The sequence below is a fragment of the Lemur catta genome, chromosome 1 (assembly GCF_020740605.2).
Source record: "Lemur catta isolate mLemCat1 chromosome 1, mLemCat1.pri, whole genome shotgun sequence".
In the NCBI taxonomy this organism is placed as follows: Eukaryota; Metazoa; Chordata; class Mammalia; order Primates; family Lemuridae; genus Lemur; species Lemur catta.
Window position 1 is genome coordinate 149,438,383 of NC_059128.1, and position 27,645 is coordinate 149,466,027.

Below are 27,645 nucleotides of genomic sequence, written 5' to 3' on the forward strand. Positions count from 1 at the left end.
TTCATTCACTCACGGTATGGCTGGAATTGGAAGGCCTCCACCCTAAATTGCAAGTATGTAAAAATATCATATCAGTAAGCAACAGAAACAAATGTGTTTGAGGGCTGGAATTAGACATGAAGCCTTTCTTTTAAAAATTGCCTTTAATATCGGTAATATGATGCAATTCAGGGGGAGAAAACAGAGCTTACCTAAATAAAACTATTACCTAAGCTAATAGAAAGAAAAATAGGATCCACAGCACAAGTTTGGGGGGTAAATGTTTATTAAACCAAGCTTTTAAACTATATATCCACCTATAGTCTGTAAACAAATACAGTACACATGTAAGTAAAAGGCTAGCAGAGAAGAACTCATGGAAAAACTAAAGTTCCCTTTGTACACCGGCCCCTCACCACAACACCCTCCTCAGGTTGATGCCATGGGGCCATGTTATAGCTACGAGTTAAATGAAAAGCCAGAAGTTTAGCTCAGCTCCATCTCCTGGGGTGGATTTCAGGACAGTTATTTGCTCTACATTATAGTAGGGTGGATTATAGCAAGGCAACAGTGTAGTTTTTACATTCACAGATTGGCTGAAATAGTACAAATTAAACTTTGAATCTAGGTGTCTCCCTCATTACCCTAATTAATAAGAAATGTACATTAAAATAAATGATGGACCACAGATGATTACAAAAATAGATAACTCGCAGAGTAATAAATATCTACAGTTAGCAAAGCATAAACTTATAAAATTTACCTTTTTCCATAATGTGCAGAATACTATAAGTATGTTCAAGAGGTACAGTCAGCAGGCTCCAGAGTGGTAATCGTGAGGGCATTTGTTTACAGAAAAAAATACTCAAGTACAAAACCCAGAGTAGGAAGCTGAATGCAGATGAGAATATACAAAACACATAAAACCCTAACTCCTCATGTCTCATTCTTAATAGACACCACAATTAGCTTACAGCCCTTTATGCATCTTAAAAAGTAACTCTGTTACCTATGTACAAACTTTAAAAAAGATTTATCATGAGACAGTCAAAAATTGATTAACTTAATGGTGGCAAGAATACTGCTGAAACCTGTAGCATCTTGTGTGCTTTCTTATACTTCTGTGTATGGGGCTTTAAAATGTCCCCAAAAGTGTTTTGGATAGAGTTTGTAAAATTCCCATGAAAATCCATTCTATAATCATTCCAGGTAGAAAAAGAAAAAAATCCCAACCTGGGGGGGGAGGCGGGGCGGACAGGCCCAAATCTTACAAAGTAACTGAAATTTCATGAATATGTAAACTACATTCATATGTTCCTTTAACACTTATCAAGTGGTATGTAAGGTAACTGTATAATGCTACCCTGAAACCAATCTCATTTAAAAGGTACAGTAATTCTGATTCTCATTCTAGAATTAAAAGCACTTATTCCACATAATGTGTGTTTCAGCGACGTTGACATCTACTTGGTTGTATGACAGTGTCACCTTAAAGCTTCACCAAAGATTCATGGCAGACCTAAATTGGAAAAGTTCAGAACCAACAATACCAAAGGTAGTTACTTATCCTAATTTCTTGCAGGCAGTGAAGGGTCTACTTGAGTTGTTCTAAGGGTCACCTCAGCCTAGAACAGTGTTCCCCAGAAACTTGCCAAAGTTTCCTTGCCAAAAAATGTCTATAGTGTGATGTGTTTGGGACTTGCTGGGTAAAGTAAACAGGTTCCATTGACATATTAACATACATTCCACACCTTCGAGAGGGGTGTATAGATTCAGCTTTTCCCAGATTCACTTGACCTTTCCGGGGAACACCAGGAACAACCACTGGCTCTAAGGACACTCGTTTCCTACGGAACACGGTTTGAGGAATGCCAGGCTAAAGTAAAGTTTCTAAAGTAGTGGTTCTCAGACTGTAGTGAGCATCAGAAACACATGGAAGACATGCTGCAGCCCAGATACCATACCACATCAGGGGTCTGGGGTGGGACCCGGAAACCTGAATTTCTAAGAGACCCAAGTGAAGCTGATGCTGCCGGACTGAAGGCCACACTTGGCGTGGCGCCAACGAGATGATGACTTGCACAACCCTCACCTGCAGGAAGCCCTCCTGAGGCCTCAGGACAGGCTGTACACAGTGTTTGCCACAGCCAGGCAGCTGGAGGTCAAACCAGCCCAGGGACTTCTTAGAAGGTCGTGCACCTTGGCGCTACACTTGACTACTGGCTCTGTCCCTGCTCACCAGGTGACCAGGCGACTGTATCTTATAGGAGGACATAATAGCAGCCCCTCTCAGAGGATCTGTGAGGCTTAAGAGAAATGTGTGCAAAAAAGCACTTACTAACCAAAAGCATCATACAAGTGTCTGTTGTTAATCAGAAGAATGTGCCAGTCACGGCGGGGAAATCCCAGGTGAGCTTTCTGTCTTCCGCCACTGCTGAGCCTTTCTGACATCAAACGAAGAGAAAAAAGGCTAAAAATGCATAAATCTGCAGTGAGAGGAAAATATAAGTGGATTATCTAATTTAAAATATCTAACTGTTAAAAAAAAGATCAACCCACAATCAAAGTAGTTAATTATGCTGGCTTTGAGATAGTGTTTAAAAGTTAAGTCTGTTGATCTTTGAACATTCACTCCTCCACTCTACCTACCAGATAAATGCTGGTTAAATTTCAACATCAAAAGAATGAGGAAAAAAAAAATCCCCCCACTCTTATATGTATGAATTATACCTAACAAATTTAGCTGAGACAGTTCCAATCTTCTAAACTGCCACAGTGGGGAGATTTCAAAAGCAATTTTTAAAAAGGACATTTAATTTTGGTTCATAGAAGTATCCAAAGAATGAGAAATAAACATACATACACACACATTCACACGTGTGTTCAGTTGTTGCCCAGTATGTCTTAGCCAATGAACCGCCTCTCACAATTCAAAAATGAACCTGTAAAAATTCATACGTATCCATGATGGGACTACAGTCAAGCAAACATCATGTTGCCACGTCCTGGTTTCCACAGGAGTCCAAACGATTGATCAGGAAGGCAGAAAGTTCCCCAGCGCAGTGCACGATTCACTCTATGTATGCTCTGGATGACTCTGGAGACAGGACAACATCTCCTGAACGGGCCTGCCTTCGTAGCAGATCTGATATACTGCAGTAAACAGCGGAAACCTAGTTGGGGGGAAATGTGAAAAGGCAAGGTTAGGCCATGTGGTTTGCCTCACAGAACAAATTAGTTTTAGCTTTTCTGCTCTGCCTAATAGACTGCAGATGAGTGTGCTACTTTGAAAAAACGCAGTCACCACTTTCTTCATTCCTTTATTATTTGGTCTGCGGAGAGCCTCTGCACCAGGGCTGTCAGATCTTGGTATGACCATCTTCTGCTTAATTAAGTCTGGGGTGCACTGTCTACAAACGAGTCACAGAGTAATCCTTCCAGGGTATAAACTGTGGTCATTTACATAAAGAGTTGTGGCTCAGGCTCTGGGTCAAACCTGGAATGAGTCCAAGCTTCTGTCAATATTTTAAAAGATGGGAGAATAAAGTTTAAATTGCAAGGAGGTATTGCCCTCCCTTCTCCACAAAGCATCGCCCCAAGATGACGATGAGGCAACCCACACATCACCATAAATAATCCAGGCCTGGAATGCTCCCGCAAGAATCAAAGTGAGGACCCACAGTTAGCAAAGCACTGATCTCATGTTGGAAGCCGGATTTATTTTGCCTTTTCTTCTAAGATGTGACTACAGATATAAGTGAAAGTTTGAAATGGATGAGGGAACAAAGGAGTGGGCTAATAATCCATTATATGAAGAGATAACATTATGCCAGGGTACAGCTGGCTCAGCAAGCATTTTTTTTTATAGCAGCAATCACTAAAGAAATAACTAATTTCAATCAGGCTTTTAAACACACACACACCCCCACACACAGAGCCCAAAGTGAGCTTAGCAAAATCAATAGAGTCTTAAAGGCCATTCCGAAAATTAGCTGGGCAGACTCCTATAATGACAATTTAATTTAAGAAGAGCAAATAGTACTAAGAGATCACATGCCTTTATGAGAGTCTATTGTTACAGGATTTTCTTTTCTTTTTCTTTCTTTTTAGAGACACCCAGGCTGGAGTGCAGTGACATGGTGCGATCAAAGCTCCCTACAGCCTTGAACTCCTGTGCTCAAGTGATCCTCCTGCCTCAGCTTCCCAACTAGCTGGGAATACAGGCAGGTGCCACTGTGACCAGCTAATTAAAAAAATTTTTTTGTAGAGTTGGGGTCTCACTGTATTGCCCAGGCTGGTCTTGAACTCCTGGGTTCAAGCAGTCCTCCTGCCTCAGCTCCTCAAAGTGCTGGGATTACAGGCATGAGCCACCCACCGTGTAGGCCTTGGTTTTTCTTTTATATGTATATGTGTATGTGTGTGTATGTATGTATATACATATGTGCATATATACACATATATATTTTTAAAATATTTTTCCCCCATAAGATGCCTTTGAGAAAAATTGCAGGTTTTTCAAGGTGTGGAATATTTTGTTATTTTTTGGAATCAGGTAGACTTAATAAAATCTGATCTCAATTGCCTATTCATTCTGGATAAGTTTCATAACCCCTCTGACCCTGTTTGCTCATCTGTAAAATGGGGTTGAATATGCAAGTCTGTTGTATTCAATGACTTACATGTAAAGTGTACAGTTCAACACTTGGCAAATGGTGGGTAGGCAATAATGACAGCTTACAAATGCAGCCACAAGATGGTCACTGGGTCCTGGACTGTAAGCTCCAGGTCTCTTTTGTTCACCACTGCATCCTTAGTGCCTGGCACAGGGGACGGCAAAGGGCCGGTGCTCAGTGAGTATTTGTTGAGTAGATTCTTGTGAATGGGATTTAAAGCCTGAAAATTTCAGCCCTCCCCCCCACCTTTTTTTTTGTCCTTCCATGTCTTAGTGTCCCTCTTCCTAAAACAAGAACAATGTGTATGTCCCCAAAGCAGTGTGGCAGGTGATGACTGGCCACCTAGAATTAGCCAAGTAACCCACTTCTAGCCAGCAAGACGTAATCCATCTGCCGAAGGTTTCTGGGGGAAGACAGTTGTCTCCTTGAAAGGCACTGGGGGAGAAAGCTGCCGGCCCACACTGCTCTTGCCCCCTTCCCGAGTGCAATGTATGCGTACGTGATGCCTGGAGCTGCTGCAGCCATCTTGAGGTTCCAGGGAAGGCCAAGTTCACTGAGATTCTAATCCAGAGCCACTGAGCCAAGACCAATGACGTCCACCTCCACACTCCTTGTTATAACTCAACATTGCTCCTGTAGCTGAAAGCACGCCTCACTTTTAAAACTAGCATTTCCAAAATGCATTCTGTAGATAGGATGTGAACAAGAGATACGGAGTATGTGTGGGAGGGGGCATTTCTACAGACAAGTAACTTGTTTAATTCTCAAAACTACCCTATGAGGTAGAAAATAATATTATCCCCATTCTATAGATGAGGAAACTGAGGCACAGTTTCTGATTCTGGAGCCAACACTCAACCATTATGCCATAATGAGCATCTAAATATTATTTTCTACAATGTAAAATACTACAAGACCAATTAGATCAGTTCGGGGGAACAATCTAAATAGGTCATAGGTGAAAGGGGGACAAAAGACATTTCACAGGAAAAAACAGACATAAATCAGTCAGCCAGCCGTCACACTAATGGATACTGATGAGTTAAGATGTGTCAGACTTCAGACTAGGTACAGGGACATGCAGTGTTAGAAATCAGGCCCGGCCCTCAAGGAGCTACAACACTGTCATGGGCTGAATTGTGCACCCACCCCCGATACCAGCTCCAGTCTGTGTCCCCCGTAGCCAACAATGAATACAGACTAATGCCCGGCCAACCTGCTAATCCACAGAATCCTATCAAAGGCACCTCTCGGCAGCACACAGATGGCACTCAAACATCCTGGTTGGGAGATTCTTATTATCACCAACACCCACGTATTTTTTTTTAAGAGTTTAAAATATTTCCTCAATGGTCATTACAGTGGCCCAACCACACACAAACACATCACTGTCTGCTGCTAAGTTGGTAAGGAAAACCATATATGTCAAAAGCATTTTCCTTTTAGTCATGATTTAAAGGTAGTTTTCCTCCTTTGACAGCCTGTTTATGAACTTCCATCTCTGCCTGGCTTGTTTTAAAATCCATTTCAGAAAAATACAGTGCAAATTAAAGAAGGAAGACAAGGGCCCTATCCACCCTCATTTTCAACCCTCAGTAAGGACTCTATGTACTCTACGTACTGGGTAAAGGAGGAGGAGCCGTGCGTGCAGGGGGAGGTACAGATGCATGGTTGGGACCAGCAGACACACAGACGGACCCAACAAGGATGAAAGAGCTGCAACCAGGGACAGCCAGAGGTAACAGCAGAGGGGTCCGTGACCCACTTCCTGGCTTGGAGAGAAATGCGTGCTGTGCGTTAGCCACAAGTGGCAGCGTCAGGACGGCAGCCCAGTTCCCTCCAGTCATAGGCAACCAAACGTTCCCTCTCCCAAGGGGTATTACAGGAGACTTAGGGATATGGACAATATGCTGCATAAGCATTTGTAAGGCGGTGTAGTTGGCCTCATGATTATGAGGGAAGGCTCAGTAAATGAACAAAGGGTTGAGCAGCAGGTAGGGCTGGGGAGTGGCCTCAGAGAGGTTGGGCTCCAGGTTGCAAATCAAGCTGACTCAAGCCCACCTTTCACAGCTGACTGGCCTAAAGGGCAGTGAAGGATAGATGCATCCGCCCAGCCAGCCACCCATCCATCTGTCCACCCACTCAGCCACCCACCCACCAAACCAGACGCCCATCCACCCACCCACCCACCCACCATCCACACAACGAAGAGACTACAAAGCTGAGCACCAAAGCTTAGCACAGTTCCCTTCTAACGGTAGAATTTTGAGCTAACTTGTCCTTTCTTTTTTTCTGAATTGTTGACATTTTATTAACATGACTACATCTTGTTATAAAAACAAAAAAGTAATTGTTTTTAAAAAATTTAAAACTTATGGAATGTAGCTCTTACCAAACACCTGCAGGACAAGCTAGAGTCTAAAACTTCTTATTTTATAACATGCCTTACAGAATTGAGCTCTTCTCAGTGAAGTTGAACCTGGTTTTGTGTAAACACTCATTTTGGGGGTAGGTGGGTGCTTCCCGCCATAGACATTCACATCACACAAAGGACTGAGCTAACCCAGTGAAGTTCTAAGGGTGCTTGTCAAATACCTGGGCTCATCTGCCTGGGGCTGGAGTGGTGAGAACTGGGATGGCGAACGTCACCTGGTCTCAGGGGCAACAGGGAGACTTACTTGTCCAGCAGTCCCTTCTGCTTGAGGATGCGGTACACTTCGGCAGAAGTCTGAGGTCCTTGGAGCTTCTGCCCGTTCAGCATCTCTTTCTCCAGTTCTTCAATGGTCTTAAAAACAAAGGATAAAAAAGAAAATCAACAGCAGAAACTAGAGAATCCCTTCTTCCAAGAGGAGAGTCGGGGACAGGGCTGCGATCCCTTACTGCAAGGCACGGAAAGACAAAACCATATGAGATAAAGGACAGAAGGGTCCAGTGAAAGCAGCAGGGTCACCGGGACAGCCCAGCAAATGACAGGCGCAGCGCTGATGTCCGCGGGGCTGGGGCTAACCCCAACCCAGGAGCCTCAGTAAGGGGTGGGGGTGGCGGGGCAGGCGAGGGGCTACCTTCCCAGTCCTGGCGAACGCCTCGGCCACCCTGCGGTTCCGCCCTCCGTAGCAGGTGGTGATGAGGTCGGCCACCCCGCAGCTCTCTAGGAAGGTGGCTGTGGACACCTGGCCCTTGCAGAAGATCCTGGCGAAAGCAATCATTTCCATGAGTCCCAGGCGGATGACGGCAGCTTTGGTGTTGTCTCCACAGCGGAGGCCGTCGCAGAACCCAGCTCCCACGGCTACGATGTTCTGCAAAGGAGACAAGAAAGCCCAGACGCCATTACAGCACCCACCGTGGATAAGGATGTGGAGGGCGGTGCGCAGGGTGAGGCAGGGACAGACCTGGAACACCGGCCCTACCCTCGCAACGCTCAGACCTGCGTTCTGTGCTGTATGCAGGGAAACAGATGATGAAAGAAGAGACAGCCTTCTATATTCCCATTTATAGGACAAAGAGCCCATATTTAGGGTCAGTAGGAAGCAGCCCCCGAGGAGCACTGGCCAGAGAACTAGAACAGATGATAGCAGTCTTTGCTTAAACACTATTTGGACCTTTTGGGTTTTTTTTTTTTAATTGAATGCTTTAGGCAACTGTAACATTCATAAGAAAAGTTCACAAATCCTAAGTGTACGGCTTAATAAATTTTCACAAACTGAACACACCATGTAGCCAGCACCATGATTAAAAAACAGAACATGACCAGTGTCCACTACCAAAGGGAACCACTCTCCTCACCTCTTGCAGCACAGATTTGTTTTACATGCCTTTAAACTTTAAACAAATGGAATCATACAGGACATAATCTTTTGTGTCTCGCTTCTTTTTCAACATCATGCTTGTGAGATTCATCCATATTTCTACATGTAGCACATTTATTTTCATTGCTGCATAGTATTCCATTTTGCAAATATACCGCAAATTTATTTAGTCATTCTTCTGCCAGTTGGTACCGGGGTACTTTCCAGTTTGGGACCATTACAAATGGCGCTGCTATGGACACCCTGGTACATGTCCTCTGGTGACTACGTCCAGGCAATTCTGTTGGGTATGACCTGGGAGATGAAACGCTGGGTCATTAGGTCTGCATATGTGCAGCTTGGGTTTCAGCCTTTTGTTTCATTTAATGTTCCCTAAGTGAGTATTGATGGAGCACTCACTCTTTGCATGGCCTTTACCAGACACAAGGCAAATTAGACACAGAGCTCGGCTCTTCAGAATCTGATAATCTGGTATAGGGGCTGGGAAATCTAACGGCCAACAGCCTGTTTTTGTAAATAATGTTTTATGGGAACCCAACTACACCTGTTCATTTGCATATCATCTACAGTTGCTTTTGTGCTATAACAGCAGATTTGAGTAGTTGCAACATACGGTGGACCATACGGTGGTCCGTACTGTCCACGAAGTCTAAAACATTTTCTATCTGGCCCTTAAGAAAAAAGTTTGCTTACCCCTAACCTAACAGGAAGAATAAAACGTGTACACAAAGTACTAATGCTCAACAGGAAGTGATATTCCATAAAAGGTACTGAAACTCTGAAATTTCATTTCAACATGTGTACATGGAGCATACACCGTGAGGGAAGCACCCCACTGGCACTGAGCCCTGAACAGACAGGTGTGTGTGGGGGGTGAAGGGTGTCCCTTGGGATGGGGGAGCCACAAAGATAGAATTAGACACAGAGCTTGCCCTCAACGAGTTGATAGTCTAGCTGAGAGAAGAGACACAGCCAAGCATATCGCAAGGCAGAAGGAAGAGCCACAAGCTTCATTTCAAAGCAGGGATGGCTGCACGGGGGAGGTGGCATCTGAGGTGGGCCTTGAATATTATATGTAGAGGTCAGATTACCACATATGACAATAGCGTCTGCCTAGCTACACAGATGGCATTCAACTGGGACTTCAGTTAGCCCCCACCCAGGCTCCTGGCTCCTTCTACTTTCCCAGTTCCTTCACCAAGAACACTCATGACAGAAAAATGCAAGTATCAGTGCCTCGCTGCACTAACATTTTCCAATAATACCTGGTGATCCTATAGGGATTTGTGACTTGGGAAACCTTAAAACATGAAGCTATTTAGTAAAGAATAGGAAATAAGTTAAAATAAGTTTTTTCCTCCAAAACCCCCAAGTTTTATTAATGAAAGAAGAACATTTCTTAAAACATCAGGCCTGTAAAATCTAAGGGATGGGGTGAAAAATGGAATGAACTGGGTAGTAAAGACATCTTTGCTGGTTTCTGTGGAAATTTTTGGTAAAACACATTGAACATAGCATTGGTGCGCCAGGCTCGTCATGAGAAACAGAACTGGTCATTTAGAGACAGCTATGGCTCATTGGGAGACTAAGTCACAAGGCTACTTCACGTGGAAAAAAAACCCTTTAATTGGCCCTCCTGAAGCTTCTACTTCCAACTCACTGATCCAACAGAGCCCTCTCCCGCCGCTTCCACAGGCGCCGGCATGAAGAGGGCTAGAGAACGAAGGGGACTAGAGAGAGAACGAAGGGCCAGGGTGGGGGGGCCCTCCCTGTGCTGCTTCTCTTCCTCAGTAACAATCCCAGAGCTTGCTTAGGTTGCTGGCTACTCCTCTCATTGCTGTTGACACAGAAAGGAAAAAGAAGAAAAATTCCCTAAAAATGATCAGAAAGCTGACATGAACTTGTGCAGGTTTTAGACAGAGTCACGCTACTTCTGTGTCCTAGATCACCTCCGGTGAGCTTATGCGCTCTAACAGACCAACGCAGCAGCTTCCAAGTTGATTACTCTCCCCTACAGATGCAGGTAGAGCTGAGGAGGAACCAGGTCTTGTGAATTAATAGCCTGACCAGCCAGACACCCTCACGAGGTGCTGATTTCTGTCTGCATTTATGAAAGCTTCTCAGCCCCTCCCCGCCACACAGGCTTTGCAAACTGAGTTTCATCACCTCCCTCAGACAGCAATCATCCCAGACTTCCTGCTGTGCGCACAGTGACAGCGAAAGGGGGCAATTCCTGGCACTCTCAGCATCTGACACCACATGACATCGCATGAAAAGGAAAGGGAGACGCGGTATGGAAGGAGCCTGGAAAGGTGCGGAGGGGTCAGGTGGGACCTGGTTCTGTAGCTCTGCTCCAGAAGGGGCAAGCTGCTGAGTCACTACGGAACACCCGGACCTTTCAGGACGGACGATATGCAGAGACTAAGAGCTGGGACCATTAGAAGACCCAGGGCTGGCCCACCCAGGCCTAGACACCCTTCCCAGTGTAGCAGCCAGACTAAGGGAGGCTACTGGGAGGCATGAGGGGCACACTGACATCCACGGGGCTTCCAGTTCTCACTCTGCCCCTTTGCTGTGTGACCTTGGGCCAATCACTTGACCTCTCTGGACCATCTTTGATTAGTTATAAAACTCAGGGCTTTGAAAAGATTTTTCAAGGTCCTCCTGGTGGTGACATGCCTCCAGGGAAGGTGGTGAAATTGTGGCCTACCGTGAGGCTGCAAATAGTACTGGGGCAATGTGCAGAGGGACTGACCACAGAGGTCCTGAGGTGAGCTCTTGGGTGATTGGCCAAATGGTTTTGTTGAAGTTGCCATGGCCTTGTGCTTAGGATTGGGACTGTTGGCCAAGAGGCCAGATTCCTGAAATTGCTCTGCTGCCTCCCACCCCATTGCAACACAACCCATTCTGAAACAGTTACATGACAAACCAGCCCCAGGAAATGTCTCCGGACTGAATGGGAGAAAACACGGACTTCCGTGAACAAGGGGCTCTTGTAAACAGAGGAGCGAGCCAGCCCAGGCTGGTCTCACACACACACTGCCTCATCTTAATTCTTGAGGACTCTGAGAAGTGCGTACCTGCCCTCCCATTTCCCGGCCGGCACAACCGAGGTCAGTGGCTTGCCGAAAACACCTCGCAGGTGAGAGGTGGGGTCGGGAGACGCTCCCTGTGCCTTGCTGTTTCCACAGTGTGCAAAATGTGCCCTCCCTCCTCCCCGTGGGAGACCTTGCCGACCTCCTGCAATCAGATGTCAAAGCGAGTGCCCCCCTGGCCTGCATGAGGCTTGGGAGGTAAAAAGGATGGAAAGATTTGCCAGGAGAAATACTAAAAATAGCAAAAGGTAACCTTATTGAACTTCATATGTGAACTTGTTTAAACCTCACAACATTCCCCCAAGGCGAGTGCTGCTATCACACACAATGGGAGACAGGGAAACCGAGGCACAGAGTGCGTAGCTTGCCCCAGGGGTTCACACCACAGCATGCTGCTCTCGGGCCAGTGAGTGAAAGGCACAGACAAGCTGCCACAGAGTCCAGATAAGAAAACAGGAAGAGCTGACCCCACCCAACCGGGAAGGTTTAGCATGAGTTCTCTGTAACTGGAACCATCCAAGCAGGGCTGTGTGGACAGGCCCTGAGCTCCAAACCAGTGCTTTTGTGTTGGTGTTCTCAGAAAAGGCAGACAAAGAACCAGGGCAAGCAGATGAGCGTGCCTGGGGGGCCCAGCCACCCTCTCAGCCCCCAGTGATCTCTTCACCGCAGCTCACAGGGGTCTGGACCACTTCAAAGCTCCCACCAGGCAGCTAACCTCCCCACCAGGGGGAGCAGGGGCCCTACTTCAGGGCAAACTCTCTTCTAGGAGGACTCTGTGCCGCAATCCAGTTTAATCAATCGCCTTATGATGGATCTTGAAATCCTCACTCTCCCCCCTCCACCACTTATCTCTGTCAAAAGAAAAATAAACACACGGAGCCAGTCAGAGCATGTTGGAATAGCATCCGAGCAGATGTCCTCTGAGATCACTCAGCTGTGAAAGTTATCATTATCCACTGTGCATTTAAATCTGCTTTAAACTATTCTGAAGCTAAAAATACCGTAATTTTCAGAAGACAGACGTGCTTAAGCCCTTCCCCATTTCCTGGGTTATGGCAACACTCAGAGGCAATCATCTGCTCTGAAGTGCAATCTTTGCAATTCCGAATCAGGGCGGGTTAGAGGGGGCTCAATTCCTCTTCCAATCCCACCCTTCCATAAAAAGAACGTAAACCAGGAGAACCAGCCCATGCTACCTGTAGGTTATACAAACGCTCTCGCCACCTAGGAAGAATTGCCCCACTGAAACCAAAGTCAGTATTCACTATTTTCTCTATGTCAAGCCATCCATCTGACTCTTCCTGAGGCTACCTCCTAAGAGGAGACTGTCTATAGAGTTCGGGCTTAGTAAAGACAAGGTACCTACCACATACTGTTTGCAGGCTGGTCCCTGTATCAACAGCTTGGCTGGGATGTCAAGGGCTGAGGTCAAGCCCACACTTGGCCCCCCAAGCTGGGCACCCTGATATGAAGCTGCCTTAGCTAGAGCAGCACTGTCCAATGGAAGTTTCTGCAATGATGTAAATGTGTCATATCTGCTCTGATACCGCAGCCACTAGCCACACGTGGCCAGAGCCTTTGAAATGTGGCTACTGTGACTCAAAACTGAAGTTTTAATTTTTAAGAATTTTAATTAATTTGAATGTAAATACAAATAGCACATATTGTTAGTGGCTGTCTTGCTCTCACTCACACAAAGGTGCTGCTGGGTCTAGTGGTGGCCCTGACTAGAGCCGAGACATACAGGTTGTGGATCACAGCATGATTTATCACAGCCAAAGCCCTGGAGCAAGCCTACATGCCCAGCAATTATTACAGAACCACAGAACAGCCCCACAAAGGAACACCATGAATCTGTGGCACAGGCTGCTGGTTTATTCCCAACTTTTTTTTTTTTTCCAGGATACTAGAGTGTCTTATTTTCAGGCAAATATATCACTATCTAGGAAAAAAATCCCCGAAACCATTTTCCCGCTTCCCTTGCAGCTAGGTATGGTCACACCTAGTGTGTCTATTGGGATGAAGCCAAAGTACTACGCTGAGACTTTCCAGAATCTCAGAACCTTCCTTAAAAGATAGTTGCCATGTGCCCTTTTGTCCTTTTTTTTTTTTTCTTTCTCTCTTCTTTTTTTAACCTTGCTGCCTGGAAGGTAGATGTGACGTTGGTGCTCTGGTCACCATCATAGAACATGAAGACAAGGGCTATACCTTTTACTATGGTTTGAATGTTTGTCCCCTCCAAAACTCACGTTGAAATTTGGTGGCCACTGTGGCCGTGTTAGGAGGTGGGGCCTACTGGGAGGTGTTAATGCTGTTATGAAAAGGACTGTCTTTTGGCTCTTCAGCTCTTTTGTCACATGAGGAGCAGTGTTCCTTCCTCTGAAGGATGCAGCGTTCAAGGCACTATCTTGCAAGAGACCAGGTTCTCACCAGGCACCAAACCTGCTAGCACCTGGTATTAGTCTTCCCAGCCTCCAGAACTGTATTATCCAGTCTCAGGTACTCTGTTATAGCAGTATAAGACAGACTAAGACACCCTAGTGAATGGGAAAGAGCCTAGGTTCCCTAAAAATTCTGTGGAATCGAGTTATATATTCCGGATTTTTACTTCTACCTTGTTCAGCCATGACAAATTGAGTATTCCTAATCCAAAAATCTGAAATGCTCCAAAATCTGAAACTTCTTGAGCGCTGACATGACACTCAAAGGAAATGCTCACTGGAACACTTCAGATTTTGGATTTTCAGATTAGGGATATTGAAACAGTAAGTATATTGCAAATATTCCAAAATCTGAAACAATATGAAATCCAAAAGACTTCTGGTCTCAAGCATTTCAGATATAGATACTCAACCTATATTATTTTGGGTCTCTGTTAATGAAACAATCCTGATAAAGCATCTATTAAAATGATAACATTGAGCTATATACTTATGATTTACCTCTTAAAAGTTAAATTAAAACAAAAACACAGCCCCAATGAAAGAAATCAGACACAAAAGAGTACATACGTATAATTCCACTTATAATAATTCTATGAAACACAAACTGTAATATACAAGAGCAAATCAGTGCTCTGGGAGGCCGAGGCGGGCGGATTGTTTGAGCTCAGGAGTTCGAGACCAGCCTGGGCAGGTGCGAGATCCCATCTCTACTAAAAATAGAGAGAAATTATATGGACAATTAAAAAATATATATATACAGAAAAAATTAGCCGGACATGATGGCGCATGCCTGTAGTCCCAGCTACTCGGGAGGCTGAGGCAGGAGGATTGCTTGAGCCCAGGAGTTTGAGATTGCTGTGAGCTAGGCTGATGCCATGGCACTCTAGCTTGGGCAACAGAGTGATATTCTGTCTCAAAAAAAAAAAGTAGACCAGTGGCCAGAGGTCGGGTGCACAAAGGGACATGTGGAGTTGCTTGGGGATGATAGAAATGTTCTGCATCATGGTGGCAGTTTTCATGAGTGCAAGTACAAAACTGTCAAATCCCACTGTATTATATACTTTAAAAAGATGCAATTATATGAATTACACTTAAAGTTGACTTTTAAAAAGAATATCTCCTTACTGATTAAGAGATTCATATAGCTAAGAGTTTGTGAAGGACATTCTGAAGATAGTAAGAGCCACTGGCACAAAACAATTATGCATAATTCCTTCAAATCTTCTTTTTATTTTATCCTTATAGGGAGCTGTTTTCATATTTTTTTCTAGTAAGGCAAGTGCCCGTGTGTTTGAGTACAAAAAGATATTGTACATTTTTTATTGGCTAGAATGAGAAGATTACTAAAGGCTGTTAATGTGCAAAAAGTAAAATACATTAAACTACTCGAACAGTAAGATCTAGTTTGTTTTAAAAAGGGGACATACACGTATTTACACATGCTAAAAAGATGGGAAAGACACACAACAAACATTAACAGCAGTTTTTTTCACGATGTAAGATTGTCAGTGATTTTCACTTTCTTCTTTACACCTTTCTGTTGTGTGAAACACAATGAATATGACTACTTTTATAATCAGGAAAAAAAACCCCAACTATTGTTTGTGTAATGGAAGAAACATATGGCCGTCAGTCTCTGCTTTGGCAGGCTCGGACGAGGGAGGGCTTTGTTTTATTCACAGTGCCTGGATGCAAACCAGAAAGGGTAGGTTGTACATGGTAACCAAAGGACACTGGACTGTGAGTTTCAAAACCCATGTTCACACTCCGACTGTGCCAATGTTTGCTACCCTCAAGTCATTCACTCTCTGGATCTGAATCTCCTTATCTGCACGATACAGCAGATACAATGATTGGATTCAATAACAGCCAACGTGCCTGTTTCTCAGATTTCAAAAATCCCAGCTCTGATGCAAGCCGGCAGGAATGATGGTAACTGATCTAGTGTCAAAGGATAAGGGGGACACGGAGAGGGGGGATGATACAGGGCCCTCAACCCTCCTTTGCCTCCATCCCCCACGAATCCCCTTCCCTCACGGTAGCAGGCACAGATCTACTTGCAGGTGTCCTGCTAGCAAAAATGAAAAGCCATTCTAAGCCCATGAGACCAGCATGGGCTTCCGTTAGCAGAAGCTTATCCAGGGTCCTCAATCTAGAATCACTCTTCTTCCCCAGCACCCTTTGTTCTGGACAGGATTTCACAGCTTCTCCATCAAAGACCAAAAACATCCAGTCACTTAAAAACAGCTTTGGAGCAGCTCAGACCAGCGCTGAGCAATTAGGCACTCATGATGCCCCCTGCTGTCGAGTGGTCATTAGTTTAATGAAGGACTATTAAAAACACATAAAAATCTCAACCAACAAAAATACACAAAGCAGCCAAAGCCAGCATCTTAAATGCATTAGCAGGGCCTGCACATAATGGGAAGCATGCCCCACACGGCACTTAGAAATATGCACGCGCTGCCTCGGAGCTCATGCCTTTAATTGGCTTTAATTTTGTAAATGTTCATTGCACATCGTGACCACACATATATACATAATTTTAATTCTAGAAAGTGGTTTTAAATTCTTACTAGAAAGAAACATGTGCAATTTATGAGAAAGAGAGGGAAGGCATTCTTTGGATTTGGTATCCCCAGCATTCTTTCAATCTTTGCGATCCTCACCTGACAAAGGCTGGTGAATGCCAGATTGCCTAACTTCCTACCTACGTGCTCAATTCCTACAAAGTGACTCAGGAGTGGTTCAAAGGGGTACTCAAATTGAGAACTCTTCATTCCCACCTCTTTTTTTTGTAGATGGCAGTAAAGCTGCTCTGATTCAGCGGGAGGAAGGACCAGGTAGCTGCTGCAGCCCAGCTCATTCCTGCTGCTCCACGGTCAGGATGGAGAGAGGGATGGTGACCCAGGCTTTAGAAAGCAGGAGCCGACAACTCAGAAGCACAAGTGCAGAAACTCTTCCCTTTACTTTCCAAACCACTGGCCAATAGAGGCTGCTTCTTTAATCAGATCTTTTCCCTCTAGAGGGCAAAGATAAAACTATTCTAAGAAAAACCTCTGTCAGCAGCAGATTATTTTTTCCTTTGACAAGAACAACCAGCCAAACTAGTAGAGTAGCATAATTCAGGGGGAACAAGTTCCTCTTCCTGCCCAGGACAACGCACAGGAGAAATACATTAATGATTAGAATCATTAGCTCCTGGGTAAAACCCTACAATTAAGGACTCTCCATGCTTTCCAAATATCAATGTTGCCAACTTTCCAAATATCAAAACATCACAATTTTCCCATATTTACAAGTAAAGCAAACCAGGAGTAAGAAGGGAGCTGAACCACCCAGGAAGGTCGGCAGCAAAACAGGAAGTTACAAACAAGGCTCTCAATTCACTATTCTTTGCTGAAGTACGTGCACAGAACACAGAGCCCATTCTTCAGGATTAGATTCAATAATGCTAACATTTGCCTTGCTTGATTAACTCCTCTCCTTGAGTAGAAATAACAAGGCTGACTTTACCTTAAGAGCACCACAAAGTTCAACAGTGTCTGCATCATCAACCACAGTAATTCGAAAATTTGGAGTCTGGAGAAGTTCTTTGAAAAGAAGGCCATTCTCCATTACTTTGCTGCCTAGTGAAAGGTTAGAAAAAAAGGAAATTAATTTAACACTTTAAAATAACTTTTTCTTATCATAAACGTAACATGTTCATCACAGAAAATTTAGAAAATACATAGGAGCAAAAATAGAAAATATCCCACAATCCAACTGGAAATGATCATTTACAATTTGACATACATGTTTAACTTATTGAAAGTGAATATAAACAGTTTTTCTTAAAATTGGGAATGTAATATATATGCGGTTTCATAATCTGCTTTCCCTAAATTCCAGAAGATGGAAATGCAGTGAGAGTCCTTGTTTTTGTTACTGCTATATTCCCCTTCCTTGCGACAGTGCCTGGGATATGATATTCAGTAGTTTTTACTCATTTATTGTTGTTTTTTTGCTTGTTTGTTTTAGTGACCTTTGATTAAAAAACAAAAACAAACAAAAATAAAACATTACACATAAAGCCTGATGTGGCATTGATAAGGAAAACCCCCATCTATTACTTGGTGCGTCAGCCACCTGAGACCCCACCCCTCACCGAAGACCTGCATCAGCATAACACTAAACCTATTACCTGGTGCATCAACATAATACTAACCTGTTACCTGACACATCAACTAACCTATTACCTGGCCCAGCATTAGCCACCTGAGACCCCACCCTTGGACCATCCCAACTTAACAAAAGTGGGAAAAATCGGGTAGATGAGATTCAGAATTTGGTGGTGAGACCCCTCTGAGCCCACCGACAAATAAACTTTGATTCTCCGACTCTTCATGTGCCGCTCAGTTTGTCCTTGGAACCATCCGCTGTAACACTTTCTGTAACAGCATCTGCTCTGCTGGTGGGGTGCAGGGTGAGGCAAACCAAATCTACCCTCCCAGCACTAGGAGGGCTCTGAAAATCAGGATCATGAGGGTTACCAGCCAAGTTCTAGCTCTCAAGTCCATGTCACCACAGAGATGCCAGAAAGCACACCAAGGACTATAGCACTTGGGCTCTGCCTGCCTTGAAGTAGGAGACCAGCTGTCCCCAAGCTTGTCTGCACACAACAATCCTCTGGGCTTCTTTAAAAACACCAAAGCCAGCCGGGTGCAGTGGCTCACGCCTGTAATCCCAGCACTCTGGGAGGCCGAGGCAGAGGATCGTTTGAGCTCAGGAGTTCAAGACCAGCCTGAGCAAGAGCGAGACCCCGTCTCTACTGAAAATAGAAAGAAATTATATGGACAGCTAAAAATATATATAGAAAAATTAGCCGGGCACGGTGGCGCATGCCTGTAGTCCCAGCTACTCGGGAGGCTGAGGCAGGAGGATCGCTTCAGCCCAGGAGTTGGAAGTTGCCGCGAGCTAGGCTGACGCCATGGCACTCTAGCCCGGATAACAGAGACTCTGTCTCAAAAAAAAAAAAAAAAAAAAAATTACACCCAGAAGTGATACAATGTCAAACTAGCCCAGGGGACGGCAGAGTCAGGGTCAGGGTATAAATGAGATAAGACTGGCCAGGAGTTAATCATTTCTAAAGATGTGTGATGGGTGCATGGGGTTTGTGATACTGTTCTATCTACTTTTTTAAAAAATGTCCCATAATAAAACACTTAAAATATCTGCAATCAGTATTTACAAACACATTTTCTACTCTACAGGCATTACTGTTAACTGTCATTTAGGGGAGTTCTCCTTTTCCTGTAAGAGCAAAGGTAACTCCATGACAGGCTAGGCTTCCTGGAATAGGCCTAAGATTCGGTTTCCCGGGCGCGGGCCCTCCCCTTCCCCGAAATGACGCCGATGACCACCGGAGGATCCCGAGACTTGGAGCCGACCAATCAGGAGTTAACGCGACCATGGAACCAACCAATCAGGAGCTGACACGGTCAGCCAGTCTTGAAGGAACAAATGAACTGAGGGAGGGAGGGGGAATGCTGTGCCCAGCGTATGTAGCCCGCTGGAAAGTATAAAAGCTTAGTTTTACCCCAGGGCGGGGTCCTGGTTCGTGGAGAGGCCACTGCGTTGGTGCTCTGGGACTTGGACCCTAGCTGGAGCTAGCCAGTAAACTCCTTTGCCTTTTGCAGCTTCGGTGACTCTGCCTCTCTGTTCCTGGGGCCGAGGGAAACCGGTTCTAACATCCCAAATACTGGAACTATGTCAGCTTGAGCAAACTGTCCTCTTCCTTTTTTAAACCAGCTCGTCCAGGTGATTCTGTGCAATACTGTTTGTCATCTGGGTTGGGTAAACTAGCCCCAGGCCCCTGCATCATAATGCATCGTCCCTGTGCCTCTCCTCTGTACCTCCCCACATGCTCCCTGTTCAGTGCCCCCAAAAGGAGGGACACTTGTGTGCATCACAGGCAAGCCCCTCTCAAGCCTCTTTCATCCAGCTGTCTGGAGCTGGAAACCTGAGTTGCTACTGAGAGCAACCTGAGGAGTGTGCCGGGGCAGGTGCACTCGCTGTCACTATTAATACAAGGCAAGGTCTGTGGGTTCCTCTGTGGTTGCAGATAATACACAGTGTCCATCAGAGAAGTGGGCTGGACTTACAGCAGTCTCACGTTTTCTCAAATGTACCTTTTAAAAATTATTATTTTATATCATGGATAAGAAAGCACTAACGTTATTATTACTACCAGCCATAAAGTGATGTGGCAGGGACCCGGATCATCTGCACAGAACAGGTAATGCCCGAAAACCGTGTGGGAGAGCGGCCCCAAACTCAGTATGAACCACAAGACAGGAAAACCCCCTTTCTTTTGTGGGAGCCGAGGCCTTTGGCCTGGAAGAGTTCACACAAAATCACTGACATGAAGCAGACCGATTTACAGGAGAAAAGGCATACAAATTTATTTAACATGTATACACGGGAGTCTTCCGAATGAAGACCCAAAGATACAGGGGAAATTGTCCATTTTTATGCTTAGGCTCAACAAAGTATGGGCAGCCATGCATGGACAAAAAGGGTGTGGTCTAGTGCTAACAGACTGAGTTGGGACACCCAGCAAGCCTGTCTGTCCGGATTCTTCTTGGCCTCTCTGAGCGCATTCCTTCCTCCTGGGGGTGGGGCAAGACCCCCTCTGGAATGGGGGTCTTATGACCTACAGTCAAACAAGGTATATCAGATAATACCTTTATGGCCAGTTTTACACAGAACACTTTTAGGTTTTATGGCTGGCTTTAAGGAAAAGGGGTTCTGGTTTTTACGACCCATCTTGGGGAAGAGGGATTCTAGTTTCTATGGCTACCCTGGGGGGAGAATGGAATAGAGACAGGAGGACAGGAGAAGGTCAGAGAAAAACTGTTGCTTCTGAGGGCTGCTTCCAAGGCCTTCATTTTGGGGTACTGTTTTCTGAGCCCCAATATCCTGTCATGCCAAGTTTTAGAGGCAACCAACTTATTTAATAAAACTCCTTCAAAACCCTTTTTTCAGTCTGTGATTTCATATTTGTGTGCTTAGAAGCTCCATAAGAAGCTTATGTATCCTAGACATTTAGCACCATGCCTGGTACATAATAATAGGCTTTGAAAAATATTTGTGGAATCACAATAAAAGTCTCACTCTGTGATGTGCCCCGAGAATGAAGGGAACTTTCACCACAAGGGGGCGCCGTAGTTCACATGACAGTATTTTTAAGACATTTGTAACTGTGCCATTTTTCCTTCTTCCTCCACAGAAGACTCAAGTGGGCCAAGATTCTGAAATCTACCATAATTAAAAATGAGCTGGTCCCTAATGTAATTAAGGAAGGAGATCTGGATACCTACACCACAATGATCAAATACAGAAAATTTGATGTCGACACAATATTATTATCTAATATATAATCCATAGTCAAATCTCACCTATCACCTCTACATTGCCTGATAGCAAGTCCCCCCCCCCCCAGGATCCCACACTGCATGTAGCGGTTACATCTCTTTGGTCACCTTTAATGTGGGACATTCCCTCAGCCTTTCATGTCTTTCATGACATTGACGGTTTTAAGATGATGAGCCAGTTGTTTTGTAACATGTTCCTTACTTTGAGCTTGCCTGAAATTTCCTCATGATTAAATTCAGGTTATACAAAACAATTTTTAAAACATTACCTTCATGTTCTATCTCACTTCCAATGTTTCACTTAAATTAAGGTTACCAGGCTCCACCGCAGTTAACTCACAGAGTAGGCACAGTATTTTTTTTTTTTTTGAGACAGAGTCTCATTCTGTTGCCCAGGCTAGAGTGCCGTGGCATCAGCCTAGCTCATAGCAACCTCAAACTGCTGGGCTTAAGCAATCCTTCTGCCTCAGCCTCCCAAGTAGCTGGGACTACAGGCATGTGTCATCATGCCTGGCTAATGTTTTCTATATATTTTTAGTTGTCCAGCTAATTTCTATTTCTAGTAGAGATGGGGTCTCGCTCTTGCTCAGGCTGGTCTTGAACTCCTGGGCTCAAATGATCCTCCCATATCGGCCTCCCAGAGTGCTAGGATTACAGGTGTGCACCACCACACCTAGCTGGCACAAAAGTATTGAGTAAACAGAAACCAGAGGGAAACAAAGGTCACTTGTGTGCATTTGCCTGCCTTTACAAACCAGGAAAGCCCAATGCACCTAACTGCAAACTTTCTTATGACAGGGAGACTAGGACAAATCTTAGCCAAAGTCTGCAGGTAGATACAAAATTTAAATCAGAGACTAGAGATTAAGTCTCAGCCTTACAGAATGATCCAGTAACCAGTCACTTCCAGCCAACTGGAAATATTATTGGCAAATAGGATTGAGTTAGAACAACTATTTAATAATCTTTTGAAAAACAGAAGTAATTATGTAACAGTTTCACAGGCTATGTTAAAATTACACATGGGTAAAAGAATTAACTGTAAAAGAATAATATACACACATACATATATGTATGTACTAGTACACATATACATTTTTTTTTCTAGAAAGATATTTGGAAGCTGCTAACAATGATTCTCTCTGGGAAGAGGGAATTGGGTGGAAATTACCACCTTAGTTTTCATTTTCTACCTTCTCATAGTGTTTGAATTTTTTTTTAACTTGTGTCTGTATCACTTTTCTGAGTGTCAACCTGGACAAGTGGGATTGTAGGCCATTCTTGTTTTCTTCTTTATATTATTTGTGATTCCTCTTCTCTCCAGAAAATATTAGTTCTCAAAAAAAAAAAAAGAAGTTTCAAGTGTCTGAATATATGGAATTGTCAATGTAATACTACGCAGCCATGAAGATGTACAGTATGTTAACAGACTTTGAAAGTTGTTTGTTACATAAGTGAATAAAGCAATTATAAAACAGTATATGACTTACTACAAACATAAATTCAGTTTATACAAATAGAAAAAAGGATATATAACAAAATAATGAAAATTAAAATGGCTTTTTTTAGATTATCTCTATTTTTCACAATAATGATGTAAACTACTTATGTAATTAAAAAAAATTAAAAGGGAAAAATACAGAAAAAAATAAAAATGCCCTGCCTATGGGCAAGCATAAGAATCTGGAGTTGGCTGGCATGGTGGCTCATGCTTGTAATCAATCCTAGCACTCTGGGAGGCCGAGGCAGGAGGATTGCTTGAGCTCAGGAGTTCGAGACCAGTCTGAGCAAGAGCAAGACTCCACCTCTACCAAAAATAGAAAAAATTAGCTGGGTGTGGTGGCGTGAACATGCAGTCCCAGCTGCTAAGGAGGCTGAGGCAGGAGGATCCCTTGAGCCCAGGAATTTGAGGTTGCAGTGAGCTATGATGATGCCACTGCACTCTACCAAGGGCAACAGAGCAAGATTGTCTCCAAAAACAAAACAAACAAAAAAGAATCTGGAGTTACATTTTCCTGTACACCCCATCTCACTCAAGAGAGCTTCAGAGCTTCCTTTTACAAAGCTGCCAAGGAGTAATGATTTACATTGCTTGTGTGTTTGACAGGGATACAAGTAAGTTCTGCAGTGGTAGATAAAACTTAAACTTTTTGGCCGGGCACAGTGGCTCACGCCTGTAATCCTAGCACTCTGGGAGGCTGAGGCGGGTGGATGGCTCGAGGTCAGGAGTTCGAAACCAGCCTGAGCAAGAGTGAGACCCCGTCCCTACTAAAAAATAGAAAGAAATGATTTGGACAGCTAAAAATATATAGAAAAAAAATTAGCCGGGTATGGTGGCATATGCCTGTAGTCCCAGCTACTTGGGAGGCTGAGGCAGAAGGATTGCTTGAGCCCAGGAGTTTGAGGTTGCTGTGAGCCGGGCTGATACCATGGCATTCTAGCCTGGGCAACAGAGTGAGACTCTGTCTCAAAAAAAAAAAAAAAACTTTTGCAAACCATCTGAAAATACAGTAGTATACTCTTCCAACAGTACATACTTTAATACAGTACATGAGCACTTGTGAGTTCATGAAGCCCCTTTTAAAGGAAATGAAAATTTTCACAACATTAATGTGAGAATAGTATCTCTAATCCACAACATGTAAGAGTAGGAAAAGCTTATTATTTCAGGAAACAGGAGACCCAAATTTGTGCCTGGGTTCTATATTAGTGTGTGACCTTGGGGCAGGTAATTTATTCTCTGAGTCTTGGTTATTCACCTGAAAATGGGGTCATTCCCACCAATTCTTAGTTCTCATTGGAATCAATGACGATCCAGATACGAGCATTTGTGAGAGGAGAAAAGCCGGGTTCCTAAGGCCAGGGGACCCCCACAATGGATGTAGCCACCTGCTTCTTGGTACAAGCAACCTTGCACTTGTACTTCATCTTGATAATTAATTACTGGATCATGGTGAGTCAGAACAGTCTCCTTGGCTTTAATTCATTCTGAAGGTTGTTGAAACACTTCAGTTCCACAGAATGGCCTACTTTCATAAAACCCTCACCCCACTGGATTCCCACCTGAGGAATGTTATGGGGGGCAGGGGAGAGCCACTACAGAAAATACCAGAAGTGGAAAAGGTACATGTTATAACACCAAACGCCCAGACTCCTGGGCCCCTCCCAGGCAGCCCTTACCGATGGTGGTCTCACAGAACTTCTCTGCGGCTACCTCATTGGCAATGTTGGCTCCCATCAGCACACTGATGTCAATGCCCATCTTCTCTCGGATGATGTCAGAAATCAGCTTCAGCCCCTCAGGGCCCTCATCTATACCCTGTATGGATGTCAAGAAGTTAGGGGAAAACAAACCACCAAATCAAAGAGGCATGAGATAGCTGCTTTACGAATAATCTAGACTCAGATACCCAATGGCAAATGGAACTTGAAAACTATCTCCTACTTACAAGAGCAAATATATCTACTGCATATATACCGTTTAAAGAATAATAAATGAAAAGAATAATATGAACATGTACCCACGACCCAGGTTAAGAAACAGAACATGACTGACACTACTGAAGTCCCCTGTGTGTCTCCCCTCAAGTTCATCTTTCCTCCTTCCATCCCTCGCCCCCGGGGGACCCACTACACTGAATGCTCTATGTATCACTCCCTTGCTTTTTCTGATCCTTTTACCACAAATAATGGTCCCTAGACAATGTTATATCATTATGCCCGTTTCTGAAAGTCTATAAATGAAACTGTACCATTCATCTGTGATGTGCTATCTTATACTATATTATTATTTTAGAGATTGACCCATGTGGCTGCATAAATGTTCTAGTTCATTCCTGTTAACTGCTGCATAGTATTCTAAAACGAATAGTTCACAATCCATTTATTCATTCTATTGCTGACAGACATGTAGGTTGTTCCAGTTTGCTTTCATAAACGTTCATCTGTAAACACTCTGGAACAGAGTCTCTCTAGGGAATTCTTAGTCTTTTTTATGACATGGACGCTACCCTTGGCAGTCTGGTGACATTTATGAACTCATTCTCAGAATTTCATACACATAAAACAATATACCTAAGATTGCCTAGGAAACCAATTATTAATATATTGGAATATAGTTATCAAAATGTTAAAAAAATCCGTGATAAAGTGTTATGCACACTGATTTATTAATGAAGTTATTAGCAGAAAAATGTCATGGCAGGTCTAACAATTACCATAATTTCCACGTATGAGGAGCATACATGATACCTGGAGATATCGGAAACCGTTGTAAAGGGAAATGAAAGCCCTGTGATTTCTAGTGACAACAGGGTCACAGGTCCTGCTAATACTGCTGTTGTTGGAACTCTGGCTGTGGCCCACATTCATACATGAAGGAAATGCTCATTTCAGTTAGAGGTTAGAATGAATTTAAAAAGCAAGGTTTCCCCCCCACATTTAAGTGCACGAACCTCCTGAATTCTACCTATGGACCTTTGGGGTTGGACTTCCGGTTAAAACCCCCCGCTTTAGGGTATAGACCCAGGAGTGGGAACTAATGGTGACTAATTTCCAGCTAATGCAAACCACTGGTGATTCCCAGGCGGCAGGCGGAGCCCCCTGCGTGGCCCGGAAGGTGCCGGCAGTGTGGCTTACGGCCCATCCTCACTTCGCTGCTGCTGCTGCTGCTGCTGACCCGCTGCAATGGAAAGCAGCCTGCTCCTGAATTTGAGCTAAATGAGGCTTGCGGGGTGTGTGTTTTTTTTATTACCCTCCAGACATCTTTAAAAACAATAAAAAAAACTGCCACAACCTCCCCTTCAGCTCCACATGTCAAGCAAATGAAAGTGAGAAGAAATGGAACTTTCCGGTTACCAGTGTCCAGTGATGCTTCTCCCCTGCCCCGCCTGCCCAGTCCGCCCGCGCTCGGTTACCTTGATGAGGGTGATTCCCAGCGCTTCCTTGGGGACTCTCCCAGTGATCTCGTCACAGATCCTGTGAATGAACTGGTGGGGAATGACAAACACCAGCAGGTCTGCATCCTGCACGGCCTCGCTGAGATTGGAGATGGCAACCTGCAACCACGAGGCAGAGGAAACTGTTACTCCCATAGCAAAATCTGCCTGTCCAGGTGGTTTCCTGCACTGACCGTTTATCAGATGCCAGAGCACTATGCAGACAGACAATAACAGCAAGCGTGGGGTTTGCTTTGCCTTCCTTATTCTTTATGGGAGTCTGAAGCCAGGAGGGCCCTGCCTCTGTCACCAGCTGGGCAAGTGACTTACCCTCTCCATCCCTCAGTTTCCTTGTCTGTAAAAGGTAGTCAGGACAACTCTGCGTGGGTTGCTGCTCTCCCACCATCCCACCCCTGCCAAACCGTTTTGTGTTCTTCTCTGCCCCACTCTGCTCCCCAGGAGGCTGCTTTCTGTGGACTGTTTCCCCAGGCTCCCTTGGTCTCTGGCTTCCAGCTGGCTTCAGCCAATGGGGGGCACTATCAAGAAATCAAAGGGTGAGAGGAGAGATATCTGAGAAGGTCAGGGTACTCATCAGCCTGCCCCGGCTGGCAGTGGTCCCGGCCCAGCTTCAGTCTGCAGTTACACCTGCCAGGCAGTCCCTCTCCTGGGTCTCTAAGCCCTCTTCAGGCTGGCTTGGTAACGTGTTCTTTCCCCTTACCCCTTCAGGGGTGGCAATAGCTTCCTGCTGTTGCTAATTTCTGAGTGCTTCACCAACCCCTGTGGCACCTTTGTAAATGGCCCATCCTAAACTCTCCTTCGAGAGTGCTGCTGTGAGGAATAAATGCTACAGAACAGCGTCTAGCACTTGGTATGTACCCGGTACATGTCAGCATTATGAGGATTTCTTTCCCTAAGGACAAAGACGGGTTTAACATGGGCAGAGGTGAGGGCATGCAGCGAGGACACCAGGGCACATGGTCTCTAGCAGAGACTTCCTGTTGGCAGACACTCGGCCAGTGTCTGTTCTCCCTTCTTTCTCAGCACCAGAGCCCCCAGTTTTGGGCCAGGCTCCTGAATGGCAGGAAAGAATGCTACCTTCCAGCCTCCCTTGCAGCTAGGTATACCATGCAACTAAGTTCTGACCCACGCAGTGTAAATGCAAGTGCTGCCTGTGACTTCTGGGAAATGTCCTGGAAGATCTCTCTTCTTCCTCTTGCCACAGGGAATGTGAAGAGATGGCTGGAGTTCAGACAGTCATCTTGGACCATGAAGAAGAGAACACATGCTGAGATGGCA

General features: G+C 44.6%; 1 protein-coding gene across 1 annotated transcript in view; it reads right to left on the reverse strand.

Annotated features, from left to right (window-relative positions):
* Window positions 1-250: 250 nt before the first annotated feature.
* GPD1L (glycerol-3-phosphate dehydrogenase 1 like) overlaps window positions 251-27,645 on the reverse strand; it is a 52,123-nt gene continuing 24,728 nt past the window's right edge. The window contains exons 3-8 of the mRNA XM_045537512.1: window positions 26,329-26,469; window positions 24,593-24,731; window positions 17,514-17,626; window positions 7,715-7,948; window positions 7,331-7,437; window positions 251-3,152 (exon numbers count right to left, since the gene is read on the reverse strand). Coding sequence (XP_045393468.1) covers window positions 3,056-3,152; window positions 7,331-7,437; window positions 7,715-7,948; window positions 17,514-17,626; window positions 24,593-24,731; window positions 26,329-26,469 — 831 coding nt within the window. The 3' untranslated portion in view covers window positions 251-3,055. The remainder of the gene's footprint in view (window positions 3,153-7,330; window positions 7,438-7,714; window positions 7,949-17,513; window positions 17,627-24,592; window positions 24,732-26,328; window positions 26,470-27,645) is intronic.